This window comes from Cebus imitator, unplaced genomic scaffold (assembly GCF_001604975.1).
Source record: "Cebus imitator isolate Cc_AM_T3 unplaced genomic scaffold, Cebus_imitator-1.0 Scaffold413, whole genome shotgun sequence".
In the NCBI taxonomy this organism is placed as follows: Eukaryota; Metazoa; Chordata; class Mammalia; order Primates; family Cebidae; genus Cebus; species Cebus imitator.
In genome coordinates, this window is record NW_016107728.1 from 1,853,407 (window position 1) to 1,874,632 (window position 21,226).

General features: G+C 36.5%; 1 protein-coding gene and 1 pseudogene across 10 annotated transcripts in view; both read left to right on the plus strand.

Moving 5' to 3' along the window:
• REV3L (REV3 like, DNA directed polymerase zeta catalytic subunit) overlaps positions 1–21,226 on the plus strand; it is a 147,898-nt gene that overhangs the window by 90,296 nt on the left and 36,376 nt on the right. For all 10 annotated transcript variants that reach the window (XR_001819285.2, XR_001819289.2, XR_001819290.2 and 7 more), the window contains 4 exons: positions 6,929–7,048; positions 9,168–9,405; positions 11,523–11,665; positions 12,569–16,733. Coding sequence is in view for 5 of the 10 variants with exons in the window: in XM_017509258.2 (XP_017364747.1) it covers positions 6,929–7,048; positions 9,168–9,405; positions 11,523–11,665; positions 12,569–16,733 (4,666 nt within the window). In the remaining 5 variants the exon portion in view is untranslated. The remainder of the gene's footprint in view (positions 1–6,928; positions 7,049–9,167; positions 9,406–11,522; positions 11,666–12,568; positions 16,734–21,226) is intronic.
• On the plus strand, positions 8,047–8,634 carry LOC108289732 (annotated as a pseudogene).

A 21,226-nucleotide genomic window follows, 5' to 3' on the forward strand; every position in this document is an offset into this window, starting at 1 on the left:
CCCAAGCTGGTTTTAAAGTGACAGCAATGTTTTACTTTTCTACCAGCGTGGAATGTTTCTGTGGCTCCACATCCTAACACTATTGTCTGTCTTTTTTAATGTAGCCATCCTAGTGTGTGACATAGAATCTTACTGTGGCTTTAATTTTCATTATCCTCATTACTAATGATGTTGAGTATCTTTTATGTCAACATTGTAACTTTCAAATTTATCCTTTTTCATTCATTTTAGCTGCTGATTATTGTTCCATTTTGAAACTAAACAACAGTGTTATCTATTTCTCTACAAGCATTAGATTGTCTTTACTTTTGCACTTAGTGCTCTATCTGTCTCCCTATGGCTATGTGCTGGAGTTTCTTTACCAAACACATGTAGAAGAGTGATTGCTGAATGTTAGGGTATATACATTGTACTTTACCTAATAGCATCTGTTCTAACAGTTTTTCTATAATGCAATTAGCTTATATGTGATTGGTAAACAAGACAATAATAAAAGTTTTATTTAGAAGTCGCATTGTTCTATATGCAATTTTACTAGGTAGGCAAAGCCTCAACATTTGATAGTATCAAATAATAGTGTCTCTGCATTTCAATCTGAATTTTCTAATTACTAATGAATTTGAGCATCTTAAAAGGCCATCTGAGTTTCTCTGAGAATTGATTACTCAAGTTCTTTGCTCATTTTCTGTTGAGTCATTCGTCTTTTTCTTAGTTTTAGGAGTTCTTCATATTTTCTGTCTCTCTCTTTTATTTTTGAGACAGAGTCTCGCACTGTCACCCCAGCTGGAGTGCAGTTGGCGCAATCTCGCCTCACTGCGACCTCTGACTCCTAGGTTCAAGCAATTCTCTGGCCTCATCCTCCCAAGTAGCTAGGATTACAGGCATCTGCCATCATGCTCAGCTAATTTTTTGTATTTTTAGTAGAGATGGGGTTTCACTATGTTGGCCAGGCTGGTTCTGAACTCCTGATCTCATGATTCATCCACCTCAGCCTCCCGAAGGGCTGAGATTACAGGTGTGAGCCACTGTGCCTGGCCTGAGTTTTTCATATTTTCTAGATGTTTTATCAGTTATACTTACTGTAGAGGTGTTTTCTCTCCATCTAGCCTTGTCTTGTAAAAATCTTCAAAGAGAAATGTTAACTTATTTTTCCCATTTTTGCTCCCATTAAAAAAAAAAAGTTATCCTTGGAGTTTTACACGTCTTCAATGTTAATGTCAAGTTTGCCAGTAGTCCTTTATGGTTTAGTTTTGGTGTACAATTTATGAGACCTTCCCTACCCTGATGTAATGAAAAAATTTTCTCTTAAATATTCATTTTAAGCCTTACATGTACTTACAATTTGGTTTTTCACATTTAGGTCTTTAATGCATCTGAAATTTTACATTTTATTTTTAAAACTTTTGTGGGTACATAGTTTGGGGTACACGGGAGATTTTGATACAGGTGTACAGTGTAATAATCACATGAGGGTAAATGGGGTGTCCATGGCCTCAAACATTTATTTCTTTGTGTTACAAACATTCCAGTTATACTTTTAATTCTTTTTAAATGAACAATAAATTATTGTTGACTGTAGTCACCCTATTGTGCTATCAAATGCTAGAGCTTATTCATTCTATTTTTTTGTACTCATTAACCATCTGTCCTTCCCCATCCTACCCTACTTCCCTTCCTAGCTTCTGGTAACCATCAGTCTACTCTCTATCTCCATGAGTTCAATTGTTATAATTATTAATTAGCCCCCACAAGTGAGTGAAAACATGCAAAGTTTGTCTTTCTGTGCCTGGCGTATTTCACATAACATAATGTCCTCCAGTTCCATCCATGTTGTTGCAAATGGCATGATCTCATTCTTTTTATGGCTGACTAGTACTCCATTGTGTAAATCTACCACATTTACTTTATCTATATATCTATTGATGGACACTTAGATTGCTTCCAAATATTGGCTGTTGTGAATAGGACTGTAATAAACATGGGAGTGCAGATATCTCTTCAACTTGACATACCAATTTCATTTCCTTTGGATAAATGTTGAGTAGAGGGATTGCTGGATTATATGGTAGTTCTATCTTTAGTTTATTAAGGAACCTCTGTACTGTTCTCCATAATGGTGGTACTAATTTACATTTCTACCAACAGTGTACAAGAGTTCCCTTTCCTCCACATCATTGCCAGCATTCATTATTGCCTGTCTTTTAGATAAAAGCCACTTTTACTGGGGTGAGATGATTTCTCACTGTAATTTTGATTTGCATTTATCTGATGATCAGTGATGTTGAGTACCTTTTCACCTGTTTGCCATCTTTTGAGAAATGTCTGTTCAGATCTTTTGCCCATTTTTAAATCAGGTTATTAGATTTTTTACTATTGAGTTATATATATATATTCTGGTTATTAATTCCTTGTCAGATGGATAGCTCACAGATATTTTCTCCCATTCTGTGGATTATCTCTTTACTTTGTTGATCATTTCCTTTGCTGGGCAGAAGCTTTGTATGATGACTTAATGTGATCCCATTTGTCTGTTTTTGCTTTGATTGCCTGTGCTTTGGGGATATTTAACAAAAAAATCCTTGCTTAGACCAATATTCTAGGGAGTTTCCCCAATGTTTTCTTTTAGTAGTTTCATAGTTTGAGGTCTTAGATTTAAGCCATTAATTCATTTTGATTTGATTTCTGTATATGGTGAGAGATCAGGGTCTAGTTCATTCTTCTGCATGTGATAGCCAGTGTTTTCTCAGCACCATTTATTGAAGAGATCATTCTTTCCTTCAAGGTATGTTCTTGGCACCTTCATTGAAAACCAGTTCACTGTAGTTATGGATTTATTTCATAGTTCTCTATTCCATTGGTCTGTGTGTCCATTTTTATGCCAGTATCATGCTGTTTTGGTTACTGTAGCTCTGTAGTATAATTTGAAGTCAGGTAATGTGACCTTCAGTTTTGTTCTTTTTGCTCAGGATGGCTTTGGCTATTCAGGGTCTTTTGTGGTTCCATATAAAGTTTAGGATTAATTTTTTCTATTTCTGTGAAGAATGTCATTGGTATTTTGATACCAATAGGATTGCATTGAATCTGTAGATTGCTCTGGGTGGGTGTGGACATTTTATCAGTATTGATTCTTTCAATCCATGAACATGGTATGTCTTTTCCATTTTTTGGTGTCCTCTTCAATTTCTTACATCAAGTTTTATAGTTTTCACTGTAGGGATGGTGCACTTCTTTGGTTAAGTTTTTTCCTAGGTATCTTATTTGTAGCTATTGTAAATGGGATTACTTTCTTGATTTCTTGTTCATATTGTTCACTATTGGCATATGGAAGTGCTACTGATTTTTGTGTGTTGATCTTGTATCCTGCGGCTTCGCTGAATTTGTTTTTTGGTGGAGTCTTTAGGTTTTTCCAAATATAAAATCATATCATTGGCAGATAAGGATAATTTGACTTTTTCCTTTCCAATTTGGATGCCCTTCATTCCTTTCTTTTGTCTGATTAGTTAGGACTTCCAGTACTATGTTGAATAGCAGTGATGAAAGTGGGCATCCTTGTGCTGTTCCAATTCTTAAAGAATGGGCTTTCAATTTTTCCCAGTGCTGTAAATGCACTGGGTCACAACTGAAGTCGGCATTTCCCTGGGTCTCACCCAAGGACTGCAGGAAGTAGTGTCTGAGTGTCACTTGTGTATACTCAAGGCCCAAGGGCTCTTTACTGAGCAAGTGATGAATCCTGCCAGGTCTGAGTCCCTAGTCTTTCTCTTCAAGGTTCCCTACTGGCTCAGGGAGTGTTTAGAGATGTCATCCAGGAGTTAGGGCCTGGAATATGTGTATCACGACTCTACTTGGTACCCTGTTTTACTGTGGCTGAGCCAGTATCCAGGTTGCAAGATAAATTCCTCTTTACTCTTCCCTCTCCTTTTTCTCTTGCAGAACAAAGGGGTCTCCCACAGCTGTAAGTTGTGCTGCCTGGGACTGTGCATTGGGTGACACAAGTAATTCCTTGGCTGCTCCAGTTACTCTCTCACCAGGTTGTATGTATCCCAAGTCTGCTGGCTCCAAGCGCAGCACAGCACTGCAACTTATCCAAGAATTGCAGTCCTTGTGGATTAGACTGCTTTTCAAGTTTATTTAGGACCCCAAATTGCTTTAGCCCATGATAGTGAGGCTGGCTGGAACTCAGGTTCTGGACCACTGGAATGGGCAATTTCCCTCTGGCTGGGGCTGGTCAAATGCCCTCTTCATGGGTGCTGGCTAAATTCTATTCTATGTTGTTCCACTGTGACAGGGTAGCACTGAGTTCCTATCCAAAACAAAGTGCCACATTCACTGTGTTCTGTCTCCCTCAGGCGCACAGATTTTTCTTTCCATGCCAAGAGGCCACCGCCTGAGGAGTTGGGGGGAGGTGCTATCAGCAATTCATGACTGTCTTTCTACCTTCTTCACTGCCTCTTTACTTGACAGGTTGTTAAAACCAAGTACTGTGATTGTTCTCCTGACTTTTTATTCTGATGAAGGTGTTTTCTTGTGTGGATAGTTCAATTTGGTGTTCCTGCAGGGGGTGACAATTCCTGGACGGTTCTATATGGCCATCTTGCTACACTCAAATCACATTTATTTTTTTAAATATTAAATGTCTAATTGTATCCAGACTGCTAGCTTGTTATGCCAGCACATTTTTCACAGAGTTTTTTCCCCACACTGAATTTCCCCATGTCTTTCCCCTGTGTTACTATCATACAGTTTTGATTATTGTTGCTGTAGAAGATCTTGTCAGGGCAGATCTTACTCAACTTCGTAATTGTCTTGTCTGTTCTTAATCCTTTAAAAAAGCTCTCCCATGTTAATTTTAGATTGTTTTGTTTCTGTGAAGAACCCCCTTGGGATATTATTAGGAATTCAACAAATTCATAGACTAGTTTAAGAACATATGTCTTTCCACATACATATATGTATATGTATGTATGTCTTTCTATATCAAATTGTCTCATCTACAGCACATTTCTCATTTTACTTGGTCTTCTTTTATGTCCTTCAATAACGTTTTATCTTTTTTGGAAAATTGTTGTATGTCTTTTGTTATATATATTCCAGGTGTCTTATAATTGTTGCAGTTGTATAAGGTTTAGCTTTCAAAAATTACATCTTCTAATTGCTGGCATTTAGGAACTTCTCTGACATTTATTTATCCATCTTGTATCCAGCAAGTTTTGATTTTTTTTTTTTTTGGTAACCACCAGCATTTGAAACACCTATAGCAACTTTTATTAGTGCTGATAATTTAGATGTATTTTCCCTCAGATTTTCAATGTATATATAGAGTTATCATGTATAAGTAACTATTACTTTTTTCCACATTTATTTTTTTCCATGTCTTAGTGCACTGCCTAAGAATTCTCAGTATTCTCCCTTTTTAAGAATTTTTGTAGATTGAAATAGTTTATTTATTGAAGATTTGGTATATCTCACCTGTAAAACCATTGTAGAGTCTGGTTTTTTGGGCGGATTTTGTATGTTAGAGGGTGAGAGGTAAGAGAGTAGATTTAAACCACTGGTTTAATTTCCATAATTGGTATAGGTCTAACCAGGCTTTCTATTTTTTTTTTTTGAGTCAGATTTTTACATCATTTTTTTTTCCTAAGAAATTATCCATTTAATCTGATTTTTCCATGTTTTTGGCATAAAGTTGTTCACAGTATTATTCTAACACCTTTGACACACCCACTTTTACTCCTAATACACTTTACTCATACCTTCTCTGCAATTTTTTATCATCCCTGCGAAGATTGTCTATTTTATTATTAGTTTTAAAGAGCTGACTTGATTTTATTGATCTCTCAATTTTTTGTTTCAAAATAAGGTATTTTTCAGTTTTTTGGTTTTTTTGTTCATTTGTTCTGATTAAAGTCCTCAACCCAGCTATGTCCTAGGATATATTACCTCAAAAGTGTTTCTTTCTGAAATGGTTAACTCTTTTAAAAGCTAGAAACCCTTAAAGTCTGATTAAGTACCCGAAGCAGGAAAACCGCTATTTCCCAGTTAGCTGTCATGTAACTGCCTGTCATTTTTTGGTGTATTGTCTTTTTATTCCCCTACTAGTTTGTTTTTTAAATTCTCTCTCTCTCTCCTCATGGCTGGGTTATAATATGAGATTCATTTTATCTTGTTCTTACAATTATGTAATCTCTCCAAGAATTAGACCCTCTGTAAAACGCACATGTTGAAAGACTAATATTTTTTGATATCTTGAAAATATAATTATTGTGACATATAATGAATTGAAAGTTTTCTGAGAAATATATAATTAATGTAAAATGAACTTTTTAATTACTTAACCATTTCTTTGTACTTTTATAGCACTTAAAAATATTTCTGCTCAGTTCTGACAATGAAATGGGTAACCACAACTACAGTTCACAAACAGGCATGAAAAACCAACACATACCCCATTAGGAATTACACCAAACTTTTCCTTTTTTATGCATTTGAGAGTCCAATACACAAGTGTCAAATAATGAGCACCATCAAGTTTTTTTTCTTAGAAGAGTTGAAAAACATTTATTTTAAATTTGTTGTTTTTGAATCATAGAGAATAAAGAATTTTAGTATTAAAATAAGACAGTTTATCTTTTTACTTTATGTATTTTAATATGCAGTGATTTTTATCAGTGATATAGCTACACACATTAGGTAGGATTAAAGAGGTTATAAATATTTGGTGATTTATATATTCAGTGTTTTGATGAATGCATGTGACTGGCTAAATATTTCTGTGGCTTTTTATTATGTTTTTTATTTGGCATGCATCATTAACATTTTGAAATTTAAAATAGGTTTATATGGTAATGCTTCTAAATTTACACAAATTCTAAATGATAAATTTTAGATTTAAGCTCTTGCTTTAACTTTTTTTATTCTTTGTCAAATTAAGGTCACACCAGACACAAACTGGAAGAAGCTCTTATTAATGAAGAAGCAATTTTGAACCTCATGGAAAATAGTCAGACTTTTCAGCCTTTGACCCAGAGACTGAGTGAATCACCTGTTTTCAGTAAGTAACAGTGCTACCATAAATATTCAGTATTATAATTCAGAGAAAATGCGTTGTGAAGAGCTGTTTTTTCATTGACTTGAAGAGGTAAATGTTGCATGTTCAATAAATACTCTACTGAATATGAAAATGAAACCTTGCATTAAATCAAGTAGCTTATAGTTTTAAAAAAAAATTTATGAAAGAATAATTTTTTTAACTTTACTTTGATTTGGAAGAAACCATATTACTTTAGAAGGAAAATGCATGTATTTTGAATTAACATTTTGCAAAGTTCAGTACATTACCAAAACACCATAAGTGGCTCTTAGTAATCACAAATTTCACTGGAAGGGACACGGGTGGCTAGGGCCACAGTCCTGGCCTCCTCAGCTTGTGGGCCAGGGCTGTGTTCAACCAGCCCTTCAGTGCCTCCCGCTGAGTGGCAGCTCAGACTTCCTGGAGCCACTGCCAGCCTTCCCTGGCAAGGCCTCCCCACTAGGGGCCGACAGTGCTGGCTGTCCCCATGGCCAAGACCCTGTGTAGTCCCAGGCAGCCGTGGCTGGAGCACACAACATGTTTTTGTTCACTGCAGAAAGAACCACAAGCAAGAGGAAGAGTGTAAGGGTTATTGCTGAGTTTAAAATGAGGAAACTGAGGCCAGTATAAGAAAATGAAAATCCAATTTATTCACTTCCCAGGCGAGGTTCCATGGTCCCGGGGAAAGGGGCCAGGGAAGTCGCACCAACTTCCTGGGGCGTAGGGTTTTTATAGGTAGGAGGAACGAGCAACAGCTGGGTGCTCTGATTGACTCCAGGGGAGCGGGATTGAGACTGGGCAGGTTTTCCGGTGGGAGAGCCGGCCAGGAGCCTTGCATCAGCCGGGGCCTTCCAGGGGAGCCATGCAGCAAAGCTAGGTGCCGAGTGCAGAGCCTGTTGCCGGGTGCAGAGGTGGGTGTGTCCAACCTCCCGACAAGGCAACTGGCCTTACAAAGAGGATGGTGATTGTCCACTAAAAAAAGGCTAACTGAAGCAGAGCCCTATGCTGGTTCTAATGACTAGATTATTTTTGCACATCAAGATGGAGAGGGTCATGTAGTAGATCTCTGCACTAGTGGCCTTTTTATACCTGCAATGTAAGATGTTATATGTGAAAAAATGGAGCAGATGATGGGAGAACAACTGTGAAATTGCCAGAAGGGAGCTTTAGATTAAGGACAGGATAACTGACAAAGATGAAGTTGAAGCTGACAGAAATGTTAACCATCTCCCCAGTCTTGCCCTTTCTGATATCATGAAAACAGATTTGGAGAATAATTTGATGAGTTGTTAACAAAGAAAATAATTGAGTCCATGAGCTGTCCTTCCATGTACCTTGTTCTTTGGAAACCTTTCCCTGGACTTTCCAATAAGCCAAAGCCATCCTCTAATGCTAAAAATTGCACAGGAGAGAGCCAAACTAAGTGTGCAGCTACTGGCACTGCCTTCCCTTGGAAAACTGAGCTGTTCTTGGAACATCAGTGAACAGGGATATCTCTTTTTGATAGTTTAAGCTGGGCCTGGTGGCTCACAAGTATAATCCCAGCACTCTGGGAGGCCGAGGCAGGTGGATCACTTGAGTCAGGAGTTTGAGACCATCCTGGCCAATATGGCAAAACCCCCATCTCTAATAAAAATACAAAAATTAGCTGGACATGGTGGTGCATGCCTATAATCCCAGCCACTTGGGAGGTTGAGGCAGGAGGATCATTTGAACCCAGGAAGCAGAGGTTACAGTGAGCCAAGATCACACCACTGCACTCCAGCCTGGGTGATAAAGCAAGACTCTATCTTACACACACACACACACACACAAAAAGCACATTCCCCAGCTATACCCTAGAAATTCTGATTCAGTGGACGTGGGTTGGAATTGAGAATGTTATTTTAATAATGTCCCTAAATTACTGTAATGCAGGTGGTCCAGGAATCAACTTTGATGGGAGAGCTACATCAACACCTGAACCTTTGTACCAACTGTATTCTTTCAGCCTGTGCCAGTATCTGTTATGTTGTTGTTATTTTATTATAAGTGATCTGAATTGTTGGATTATTAAGAAAATTTAAGTTATTCGTTGGTGATTATCGTACTTGTTTTATAGTGGACAGTAGTCCTGATGAGGCTCTGGTACATCTTCTTGCTGGTTTGGAAAGTGATGGATATCAGGGGGAAAGAAATAGGATGCCATCACCATGTCGCTCCTTTGGAAATAATAAATATCCCCAAAATAGTGATGATGAAGAAAATGAACCACAGATTGAAAAAGAGGAAATGGAGCTTAGTTTGGTGATGTCCCAGAGATGGGACAGCAATATTGAAGAACATTGTGCCAAAAAGAGGTAATTTTTTAGTTATTTCAGTTGTTTTATTACTTTTATCATTATCCTTGTCCTTCAATCAGAAATTGCTTATTACTATTCTTCATGATGTAAAATGCCTTATGAACTAGATTGACGTTTTAAAATTCATTTTTAGTGGTCTCTTTTTCATGTGGCATATACTCCATATTTCAAGCAAAACAAAGTTTTGCTGCATTTAAAAAGATAAACCTAACTTTTAGAAGTCATCCATTTATGTACACAGTATTAATATATATAAGTAATAAACAGGGTAAAATTGAAGTACCTTTCTATCTCAGAACTTGACAAAAAGAATGCCCTGTGATAGTTGAACTGTTGTATATCAGAGCAACAATGTACAGAGTCAGCCTGAAGACAGGGAATGGCTTTAGGGTCTGATTAGACTAATGGAATTAAGGCTAAAAACAAATAAATAAAAGACTGAGAAGCAAACATTGGTATTCTGGTTTGTTTCTCAAAATAAATGATTAAGTTGATGCCGTGGTTTTCTCAGTCAGTCTCTGTGAACTTGATTGGTTCAAGTCTGCCCTTTAGTTATATGCTCTGTGTATGGAAAAATCTAGGCCTGTGAGCCGGAAAGACTGAGTATGCCTCTCCTTAAACTTCTGTAGGCTAGATTAGAACTTTTTTGGACTAAATTTTCAACCCAAAACCCATCACTGAAAGATGAAAGAGGTTAATCCATAAATTCAGTGTTTACATGTAAATGACAAAAGTTAATTTTTCTTCTTAATACATCAGCTATAGAAGTCTCCAGATATGATGTTAAATTCTTTCCTCTAACATTGTTGCTGCTGTAATAATGGGCATAGTTACCCTGTGATTAAATTTATGCGTATATGCTCATTGGCTGAACCAATTTGGGGAAAACTATGCCCAGTTTAACCTTGAGAAAACAAACCTAAACATGTTGTACATGTATATTAGAGAGACATTGAATACTAGAAGCACAGTGTCTGGAAAAGGATATAGTTAATTCTACTCTGTATATTTGATATCATAGTCTGTGCTGAGTACCATATTTTAAGAATACTGGGGAAGAAAACTAGAAGGATCTGTGAGCACTGTCACTTTTGAAGAACTTCTGAATAGAGAATGTTTAATCCGAATTACAAGATAAATGGGAAATGCCTTTACATATTTTAAAGATTATCATGTGGAAAATGGCATCAACCTGCCCTGTATAGCTAGAGAGAACAAAATAGAACCATGTATGGAAGTTGAAAGATTTTGTGTATTACAAGCACACAAGACAACTATTAACAATTAAAGCCATTAACAATGGAAAGATTGCCCTGTGAGACAGCAATCCCCTTATATAGATTATGTAAAAACAGAGAGTGTCTCAGGTTGGTTAAAAATTGGGTTTTTGCATTGGGTAGAAAGGTGGACTAGACCTCTGATGTCTCTTTCAGATCTGACGGGAGTGATTTTTATGATGAATTGTGATTTGGAGAGGCTTAATGGAAAAACAGTTCCAGTGTAATAAATATAATAAAATAGTAATTTCAAATTTTTGAGATTAGAGACAGAAAAAATTGGGTATGAATAGAAAAAAGTTTGCCCGTTCAGTTAAAATGGAAAGCATCAAGTTAATTAATATCAATATGAGACAAAATTTAAAGAGACTGGACTCACAGTCCATCTGAATTTCTCAGTAACCCTAGCTATTGTCAGATTGACTGAACACCTTTACTACTTCCGTCTCTCATCTTCAGTATATTCTCTTCAGCCTGACCTTAGTGCCCCTTCACTCATCTCTGTTCTTATTTCTTCCAATTCAGAATGCAGGAATTGTGGTGTATTTTAGCTCATGTGAAAAGGATTATAAAGTTTATTTACAATAACTCTTTCTAAGTTACTATAGTAAGACTTGTTAACAAAGCAAAGTAAATATGCCTTTCTAGAATTTACAATTTTCAGATTTTTTTATTGTTTTACTATAGAGTAACTTAGATACATTATAGAGTTAACTTAGATACAATATTAGAGTTAGCTTAGATACATTATTATAGAGTTAACTTAGACACATTATTTACATCTGAGGTGGCCTTTTCTAATGATCATACTCACCAGTGAATTTTAATATTCTCCAGATCACTGTGCAGAAGTACCCACAGAAGTTCAACTGAAGATGATGACTCATCTTCAGAAGAAGAAATGGAATGGAGTGATAACAGTTTGCTTCTAGCCAATCTTTCTATACCTCAGTTAGATGGAACTGCAGATGAAAATAGTGGTAAGTAAACAAGTCTACTGTGAGAAATTGGCTATTTAGGATCTAAGATATATTTGATTTTGAGGCCAGGTGCCCTGATTCACACCTGTAATCCCAGAACTCTGGGAGGCCAAGGCGAGAGGATGACTTGGATTCAGGAGTTTGAGACCAGCCTGGGCGACATAGTTGGAGACTGAAAAAAAAAAAAAAAAAAAAAAAAAAAAAAAAATTAGCTCGGTATAGTGGTGCATGCCTGTAGTCCCAGCTACTCAGGAGGCTGAGGTGGGAGGATAACTTGAGCACAAGAGTTTGAGGCTGCTGTGAGCTGTGATTGCTCCATGGCATTCCAGCCTGGGCAACAGAGCAAGACCCTGTCTCCCAAAAATAAATAAATAAATAAATACAATTTTGAAACTGTAATTATATTTTCTATACAGTTGGCTAAGTAAGGCTATAGTGATGTTTTGTTCTTCATGACTTTTTCTTTTGAAAGAATGTAGATAATATGATTTGTTTCTCATTTCTAGAAGGATATAACATTTGTTGATCACTGATTTCAAGCTTTGTAAACTGTAATGTTATTGTGTAAGTAGAATAAGAAACTAAAAAATATGCTTAGTTTATTTGAAGTGATAATGTAAACCATATTATTTTACAAACATTTTTAAAGTGACAGTATTTTTCCCTTATTCTCCAAAGGCACTGAATAGTAATATAATCTATTACTAATAATTATAACTAACTATATTTAGATTGAGTTATTAATGATAAGGATTACCTTTTTGTTAAGATAATCATTTTAAACATACAAACTTAATTTTATGTAATTTTTTTCATAGCGATAGTATTAATATCTTGATGTGGGAAAATGTCTTAAAAATTAAGAGTAAAGTGAAATAAATTATTCTTTTCTCCTCATTTCAGACAATCCATTGAACAACGAAAATTCTAGAACGCATTCTTCTGTAATTGCAACAAGCAAGCTATCAGTCAAACCCTCCATCTTTCACAAAGATGCTGCTACATTAGAACCCTCATCTTCTGCTAAGTTTACCTTTCAGTGTAAACACACAAGTGCCCTTTCTTCCCATGTTTTGAACAAGGAAGATTTAATTGAAGACCTTTCACAGACAAACAAAAATATAGAAAAAGGTCTAGATAATTCAGTCACTTCTTTTACAAATGAAAGCACTTACTCTATGAAATACCCTGGATCTTTAAGCAGTGGTGTTCATTCAGAAAATTCTCATAAAGAGAATAGTAAGAAAGACATCCTCCCAGTATCTTCATGTGAAAGTAGTATTTTTGATTATGAAGAAGATATTCCATCTGTTACAAGACAAGTACCAAGTAGAAAATATACAAATATTAGAAAAATCGAAAAGGATTCCCCTTTTATACATATGCACCGTCACCCTAATGAGAATACATTGGGCAAAAATTCTTTCAACTTTTCTGACTTAAATCATTCAAAAAATAAATTATCCTCTGAAGGAAATGAAAAAGGAAACAGCACAGCTCTGAGTAGTTTATTCTCTTCATCATTTACTGAAAATTGTGAATTGCTGTCATGCTCAGGGGAGAATAGAACTATGGTGCATTCTCTTAATAGCACCACTGACGAAAGTGGACTAAATAAACTTAAAATTAGATATGAAGAATTTCAAGAACATAAAACAGAAAAGCCAAGCCTCAGCCAGCAAGCAGCACACTATATGTTTTTTCCCAGCGTTGTTCTTTCTAACTGTCTCACTAGACCACAGAAACTATCTCCTGTCACATATAAATTACAACCTGGCAATAAACCATCTCGGTTAAAATTGAATAAAAAGAAACTTGCAGGTCATCAGGAGACTTCTACCAAAAGTAGTGAGAGTGGATCCACAAAAGATAATTGTATACAAAATAATCTTTGTAATAGTAATACTGAGAAGGATAATGCATTGGCCAGTGATTTAACTAAAACAACTCGTGGAGGCTTTGAAAATAAAACACCCACAGATGGTTGTATAGACTGTCACTTTGGAGATGGAACATTAGAAACTGAGCAGTCCTTTGGACTATATGGAAATAAATACACACTTAGAGCGAAACGCAAGGTAAATTATGAGACTGAAGACAGTGAATCAAGTTTTGTAACACACAACTCAAAAATTAGCCTACCTCATCCCATGGAAATTGGTGAAAGCTTAGATGGAACTCTCAAATCTCGAAAACGAAGAAAAATGTCTAAAAAGCTGCCCCCTGTCATCATCAAGTATATTATTATTAATAGATTTAGAGGGAGAAAAAATATGCTTGTGAAGCTAGGAAAAATAGACTCTAAAGAAAAACAAGTAATATTAACAGAAGAAAAAATGGAATTATATAAAAAGCTTGCACCTTTGAAGGACTTTTGGCCAAAAGTTCCTGACTCCCCTGCAACCAAATATCCCATTTATCCACTAACACCAAAGAAAAGTCACAGAAGAAAGTCAAAACATAAGTCTGCTAAGAAAAAAACTGGTAAGCAACAAAGGACAAATAATGAAAATATTAAAAGAACTTTGTCTTTTAGGAAAAAACGATCACATGCCATTCTTTCTCCTCCCTCACCATCTTACAATGCTGAAACCGAAGATTGTGACTTGAATTATAGTGATGTCATGTCTAAACTAGGTTTTCTTTCTGAGAGAAGCACAAGTCCCATAAATTCTTCTCCACCTCGCTGCTGGTCTCCCACAGATCCAAGAGCTGAAGAAATCATGGCTGCTGCAGAAAAAGAGGCAATGCTTTTTAAGGGTCCCAATGTATATAATAGTAAGACCGTTAATTCTCGTATCGGAAAAAATAGTCGTGCAAGAGCACAGGTTAAGAAATCAAAAGCAAAGCTTGTTAATCCCTCTGTAGTTACTAAGAAAAGGAACAAACGAAATCAGACAAATAAACTAGTAGATGATGGAAAAAAGAAACCAAGAGCAAAACAAAAAACGATTGAGAAAGGTACAGCAAGAAAGCATATAACACTTAAGGATGAAAAAATAAAATCTCAGTCTGGTGCTGAAGTTAAGCTTGCACTGAAACACCAGAATGTATCTGAACTTGCAGGTAGTTCTGGAGGCTCTCAACTACTTTTTAAACAGAAAGATCTGCCACTAATGAGCTCTGCTGTAGATCACCCCCTTTCTGCTCCCCTACCCATTGGAATTAATGCACAACAGAAATTATCTGGCTGCTTTTCTTCTTTCTTAGAAAGCAAGAAGCCTGTAGATTTGCAGACATTCCCCAGTTCACGAGATGGTTTGCATCCATCAGTTGTTTGTAATTCTATAGGACCTGGACTCTCAAAAATTAATGTTCAAAGGCCTCATAATCAAAGTGCTATGTTTACTTTAAAGGAATCAACCTTAGTCCAAAAAAATGTATTTGACCTTTCCAACCATTTGTCTCAGGTAGCACAGAATACACAGATATCTTCGGGTATAATGTCTCCAAAGATAGAAGATAATGCAAATAATATACAGAAAAACTATTTGTCATCAGTTGGAAAGTTAAGTGAATATTGCAATTCCCTAGAATCAAAGCCGGACCAAGCATATACCCCTAATTTTTTGCATTGCAAGGACAGTCAGCAGCAGATTGTGTGCATAGCAGAACAGTCAAAGCACAGTGAAACTTGTTCTCCAGGAAATGGAACTTCAGAGGAAAGCCAAATGCCTAATTGCTTTGTAACGTCCTTGAGAAGTCCAGTCAAACAAATAGCATGGGAACAAAAGCCAAGGGGCTTTATTTTAGATATGTCAAATTTTAAACCTGAAAGAGTAAAACAAAGATCATTATCAGAAGCAATTTCACAAACCAAAGCACTTTCTCAGTGTAAAAATCAAAATGTGTCAGCACCTTCAGCATTTGGTGATGGACAGTCTGGACTGGCAGTTCTAAAAGAATTGTTACAAAAAAGACAGCAGAAAGCACAAAATGCAAATATCACACAAGACCCATTATCTAATAAACATCAATCAAATAAAAATATTTCTGGTTCACTTGAACATAACAAAGCAAATAAGCGGACTCGATTGGTAACATCCCCGAGAAAACCTCGAACTCCCAGAAGTACAAAACCAAAAGAAAAAATCCCCAAACTTCTCAAAGTAGACTCTTTAAATTTCCAAAACTCTAGCCAGTTGGATAACTCCCTATCAGATGATAGTCCCGTCTTTTTTTCAGATCCAGGTTTTGAAAGTTGTTATTCACTTGAAGATAGCTTATCTCCTGAACATAATTATAATTTTGATATTAACACGATAGGTCAGACTGGATTTTGTAGCTTTTATTCTGGAAGTCAGTTTGTCCCAGCTGATCAGAATTTGCCTCAGAAGTTCCTAAGTGATGCTGTTCAGGATCTTTTTCCAGGACAAGCTGTAGAAAAACATGAGTTTTTAAGTCATGACAGCCAGAAATGTGATGAAGACAAGTATCATGCTGCAGACTCAGCCTCATGGATTAGATCTGGTACTTTAAGTCCTGAAATGTTTGAGAAATCATCCATAGATAGCAATGAGAATCATCGCCACAACCAGTGGAAAAACAGCTTTCATCCTCTAACAACTCGGTCTAATTCAATAATGGATTCTTTCTGTGTTCAGCAGGCAGAAGATTGTCTAAATGAAAAATCTAGATTGAATAGGAGTTCAGTAAGCAAAGAAGCGTTTCTTAGCCTCTCACAGCCAAACAATTCAGACTGGATTCAAGGTCACAGCAGAAAAGAAATGGGACAGTCTCTTGATTCAGTCAATACCTCTTTTAGTGCAATACTCTCCTCCCCTGATGGTGAACTTGTGGACATGGCCTGTGAAGATTTAGAACTATATGTTTCAAGAAACAATGATGTGTTGACACCAACTCCTGATAGTTCACCAAGATCTACTAGTTCTCCCTCACAATCTAAAAATGGCAATTTCACCCCTCGAACTGCTCACATTCTGAAACCACTTATGTCCCCACCAAGTAGGGAAGAAATTATGGCAACTTTGTTGGATCATGACCTTTCAGAGACTATTTACCAGGAACCATTTTGCAGTAATCCTTCTGATGTACCAGAAAAGCCCAGGTAATCAGAATTATTTTTTCCCTGGGGTCACTCTGAATGATTATGATATATACAATTCTGCTGTAGGGAATGAAAAAAAAAAAAAAAAGAATATAATGTATACAGCATTTGGTTACATGATGACTAGTTTTCTGTGATACTGTATTTATTAGTATATCATTGTAGGAAGTATTTCTAATTACAGACTTATTAAGAAAATTCAAACACTAACTGGATGGTTACACCTAGAGAAATTTATTTAAGTTGACTTGGATCTACTATTATTTAATACTGTGTCTTCATTAAAAATTAGAGGTGCTTACTCTAAAGATGTCATCATACTTTAAAAGGATTACAATGATCATTGTTTAAATGGTATTTAATTTTTAAATGTTAAACTTTTATAATATTTTAAAAGAACTTTATTTTTAAATGTTTGAAAATGAGCATATGTTTTAAGTATTCCTCTGATATATTTCTAAATGAAGATTATTTTAAGTTTTTATTATAAACCACTTTTCATGTGATTTCAACATCTTGCTTTGTTATTATTATAGTTTATGCAGTTATTAGGGGTGCAAATGGACTTTAGTTTCCATTCTCCTTTCTTTTAAGAATCTTTTCAAGTGGCCAGGTATGGTGGTATGCACCTGTAATCCCAGCACTTTGGGAGGCCAAGGTGGGAGGACTGCATGAGCCCAGGAGTTTGCAGTCAGCCCAGGCAAAAAAGTGAGACTTCATCTCTATAAAATAATTAGGCAGGGCGTGGTGGCTCATGCCTGTAATCCCAGCACTTTCCGAGGCTAAGGTGGGCAGATCCCCTGAAGTCAGGAGTTCAAGACCAGCCTGGCCAACATGGTAAAACCACATCTCTACTAAAAATACAAAATTTAGTTGGGCTTGGTGATGGGTGCCTGTAATCCCAACTACTCAGGAGGCGGAGACAGGAGAATCACTTGAACCCGAGAGGCAGAGGCTGCAGTGAGCCAAGATCACCACTGCACTCCAGCCTGGGCAACANCTTCCTCATCCTTAAGGATATGAGGCTAGCTAAGTGCTACCAAGAAAAAATTGTGTGTGTGTGTGTGTGTGTGTGTGTGTGTGTGTGTGTATATATAAATATATATATGTATATGTACATGTGTATATTTTAGTTCTTGACAATATTGAGCACTAATCATGTGAAAAACAACATCTTAAGTGCTTTACATGTATTAACTCATTTATTCCTTAGAACAGACCTGTGAGAAAAAAGGAAAGGAAACAGCAGTTAAGTAAGTGCCCAGGTTTACTTAACCTAAAATGGCAGAGACAGAACTGGGATCTAGCTATTGTACTGCCTATAAGGAATAACTAACATTGTAAGAAGCATCTCGACTGGGAGGCCAAGTCGGGTGGATCACCTGAGGTCAGGAGTTCAAGACCAGCCCAACCAACCTGGTGAAGCCCTGTCTCTACTAAAAATACAAAAATTAGCTGGGTTTAGTGATGGGTACCTGTAATCCCAGCTACTCGGGGCACTGAGTCAGAAGAATAACTCACTTGAACTCAGGGGCGGTGGGAGTGAGGCGGGGATTGCAAGTGAGCTGAGATTGCACCATTGCACTCCAGCCTGGGCAACAAGAGCAAAACTCCATGTCAAAAAAAAAAAAAAAAAAAAAATTAGCTGGACGTGGTGGCATGCACCTGTGGTCCCAGCTCCTTAGGAGGCTAAGGAAAGTGAATCACTTGAGCCCAGGATGTCAAGGCTGCAGTGAGCCATGTTCACGCCACTGCATTCCAGCTTAGGCAATAGAATGAGACTTTGTCTCAAAAAAAAAAAATCTTTTCATGGAATTGATAGACAAACATGTGCATACACGTGCACACACACACACGCAGCAAACAGCAAAATGGAAACCACAGTACTGGTTTATTTATAAGTAGTTGAGTAGTTATGATTTACCACTTTGATCACCAAGTTAGGGCATATCTGATAAAAGCTAAATTGGGTAACATGCTCAATCAGAAAGTTTGAATGATGGTTCTTATTCCTGACCCTGTGTCCATGATCTCATATACTTAACCGGTTGCAGAGCAAGGCAGTTCATTTCAACTATCCATTCAGAAGCGGAAGAGGGTGGCTGAAACTGCTAAGGGAGGCCCTGCCTTAGTCTAAATCTTGAAAAGAGATATGAAGAGCAGCAGAGGCCACACTGCATGTATGCACTGACCTGTGGCTGTACCATGTTCCTGACTCCAGTGGGGGAAAAAGAAAAAGATACAATATGAATATCACTATACATTTGTTCAAACCCATAGAAAGTACCACACCAAGAATGAACCCAAATGTAAACTGTGGACTTTGTGCAATTATGATGTGTCAACATAGGTTCATCGATTGTAACCCATGTGCTACTCTGGTAGGGGATGGTGATAATGTGGGAAGCCGTGTATGTGTGGAGGCACAAGGAGTATATGGGAATCCTCTGTACCTTTCCTTCAATTTTGCTGTCAACCTAAGGCTGTTAAAATACTATCTTTAAAAAAAAAAAAAAAAAAGACAATGAATGCCAGGCTTTTACCCAGCAGATTCACAATAATTCCTGTAAGAATCCATTTAAGAAAGGAATGTGAAATGATGGATATATTAATTTGTTTCACTATAAGAACCATTTTACTATATACTAATATGTGCCTTATATGCACACGATAATTTTTTTTTTAATAAAGGGGTGAGAAAAGGTGATCAGAAATGTAGAGTAAAAGTTGTTTCTTATAATGACTTAAAGTGAAGGGTAGAAATGTCAACTCCCCAGCCTCTTTTCAACATAGTTTTGTTTAGTACCCATATGGAACTCTTTTTGTTTCACTGCTGGAACATATGAAGTTTGTTCCTTAGACGTTAGTTTCCATCATTTTGGGGACTTTGGTGTTATCAGTAGTGATTATGGTATATTTATTTTTAGTTACCAAACTTAGTCATTACCTTTGTGGTGTTGTTATTGTCCAACTTTGACACTTGTCCTGCAGCTAAAATAAAAAATAATCATTTAATCTCAGCACTTTGGGAGACCAAGGTGAGCAGATTACAAGGTCAAGAGAGCCAGACCATCTTGGCCAGCATAGTAAAACCCCATCTCTACTAAAATACAAAAATTAGCTGGGCTTGGTGGCACGTGCCTGTAATCCCAGCTACACAGGAGGCTGAGGCAGGAGAAACACTTGATCCAGGGAGTTGGGAGGTTGCAGTGAAACAAAATCCTGCCACCGCACCACAACCTGATGACAGAGAAACACTCTAAAAAAAAAAAAAAAAAAAAGAAACTGTATATTTAATATAGAAAATTTAGGAAGTATAAAAAAAGAAGAAATAAAAATCACACTATTTTTCCACCTAGTAAAAGCCACTGTAATATTTTGATGTGTTTTTTTTAAGTATAGTTTTTAGTTTGTTTTGTTTTATGAAATGTGATCATACTGTAGTCACTGTATTATATCCAAATTTTCCACTTAACATATTGTAAACATTTTCCAAATAATGAGTTTCTTGAATATTTTAATTGCTGCATATATACTGTATCATGTATATATTATTGGACAGAAAGGTTGTTTCCTATTTTGCCACTATAGATATTATGTATATTAATTAGTATGTATATTAAGACAATATTAGCATTTTCTTCTTAAAGCATTTCTTGTATTTTGGAGATCTTCCTTATAGTCTTAGAAGTAGGATTACTGAAAAATTTAAGGCTCTTGATATATATTATGAGATTTTTTTTCCTAGTGGGTTGTGGCAGTTACCATGCTGCTAACAATATGCAAGAAATCTGAATTCACCATACCTCACCAATTTGTTACTCTTGACCTCATTATGACCTCTCTGTCCTTAGCATTAGAGTTGGGTATGGTCACATGGTGTGTGTATTCATTTTCTTCAACAGCAGTAATTCTGTTTCTAATTTTCACATTGCTGAGAGTGGATGCAAGGACAGTGCTGGATGCTGGTTATGGAGTTAACTAGTAGGGGCTAAAGTCTTTTCATATAAAGGGGACAGGGCTACCATGGTAGCCCTGCTGCTCCTCCTTCAGCTTCAAATCAGAAAACATGAATCCAGTTAGTGGAGTTTTATGTAGATAATGATGGCGACATTTGGGGAATCATGCCCTAAGAGAAGTGATTGAAAAAACTATGAATTATCTTCATATTCATAATAAAGTTAACATGAAGAAGAAGAAGTAGACTTATTTTATGTTGCTATAGTAAGCAGAAATAGTATCAAGGGATTAGAGAAAGTTTCGCTTAATGTAACTGTTGGAAATGAAACCAGACTGTTTTCATTAGTGATTTCCCACATACTCATACACTGGTAACATTTAAGCCATGCATCCTGTGGGCTCTGCCAACTCCTAAGTTGTGTCAGTGTTAATCCCTGCCATGTAAAGGGAAGAAAGAATTAGAGAAATTTACCTTAATTGGTATTTTTTTAGTGTTTAAGAGAATTTGTGAGTACAGAGATTCATTTGAATTG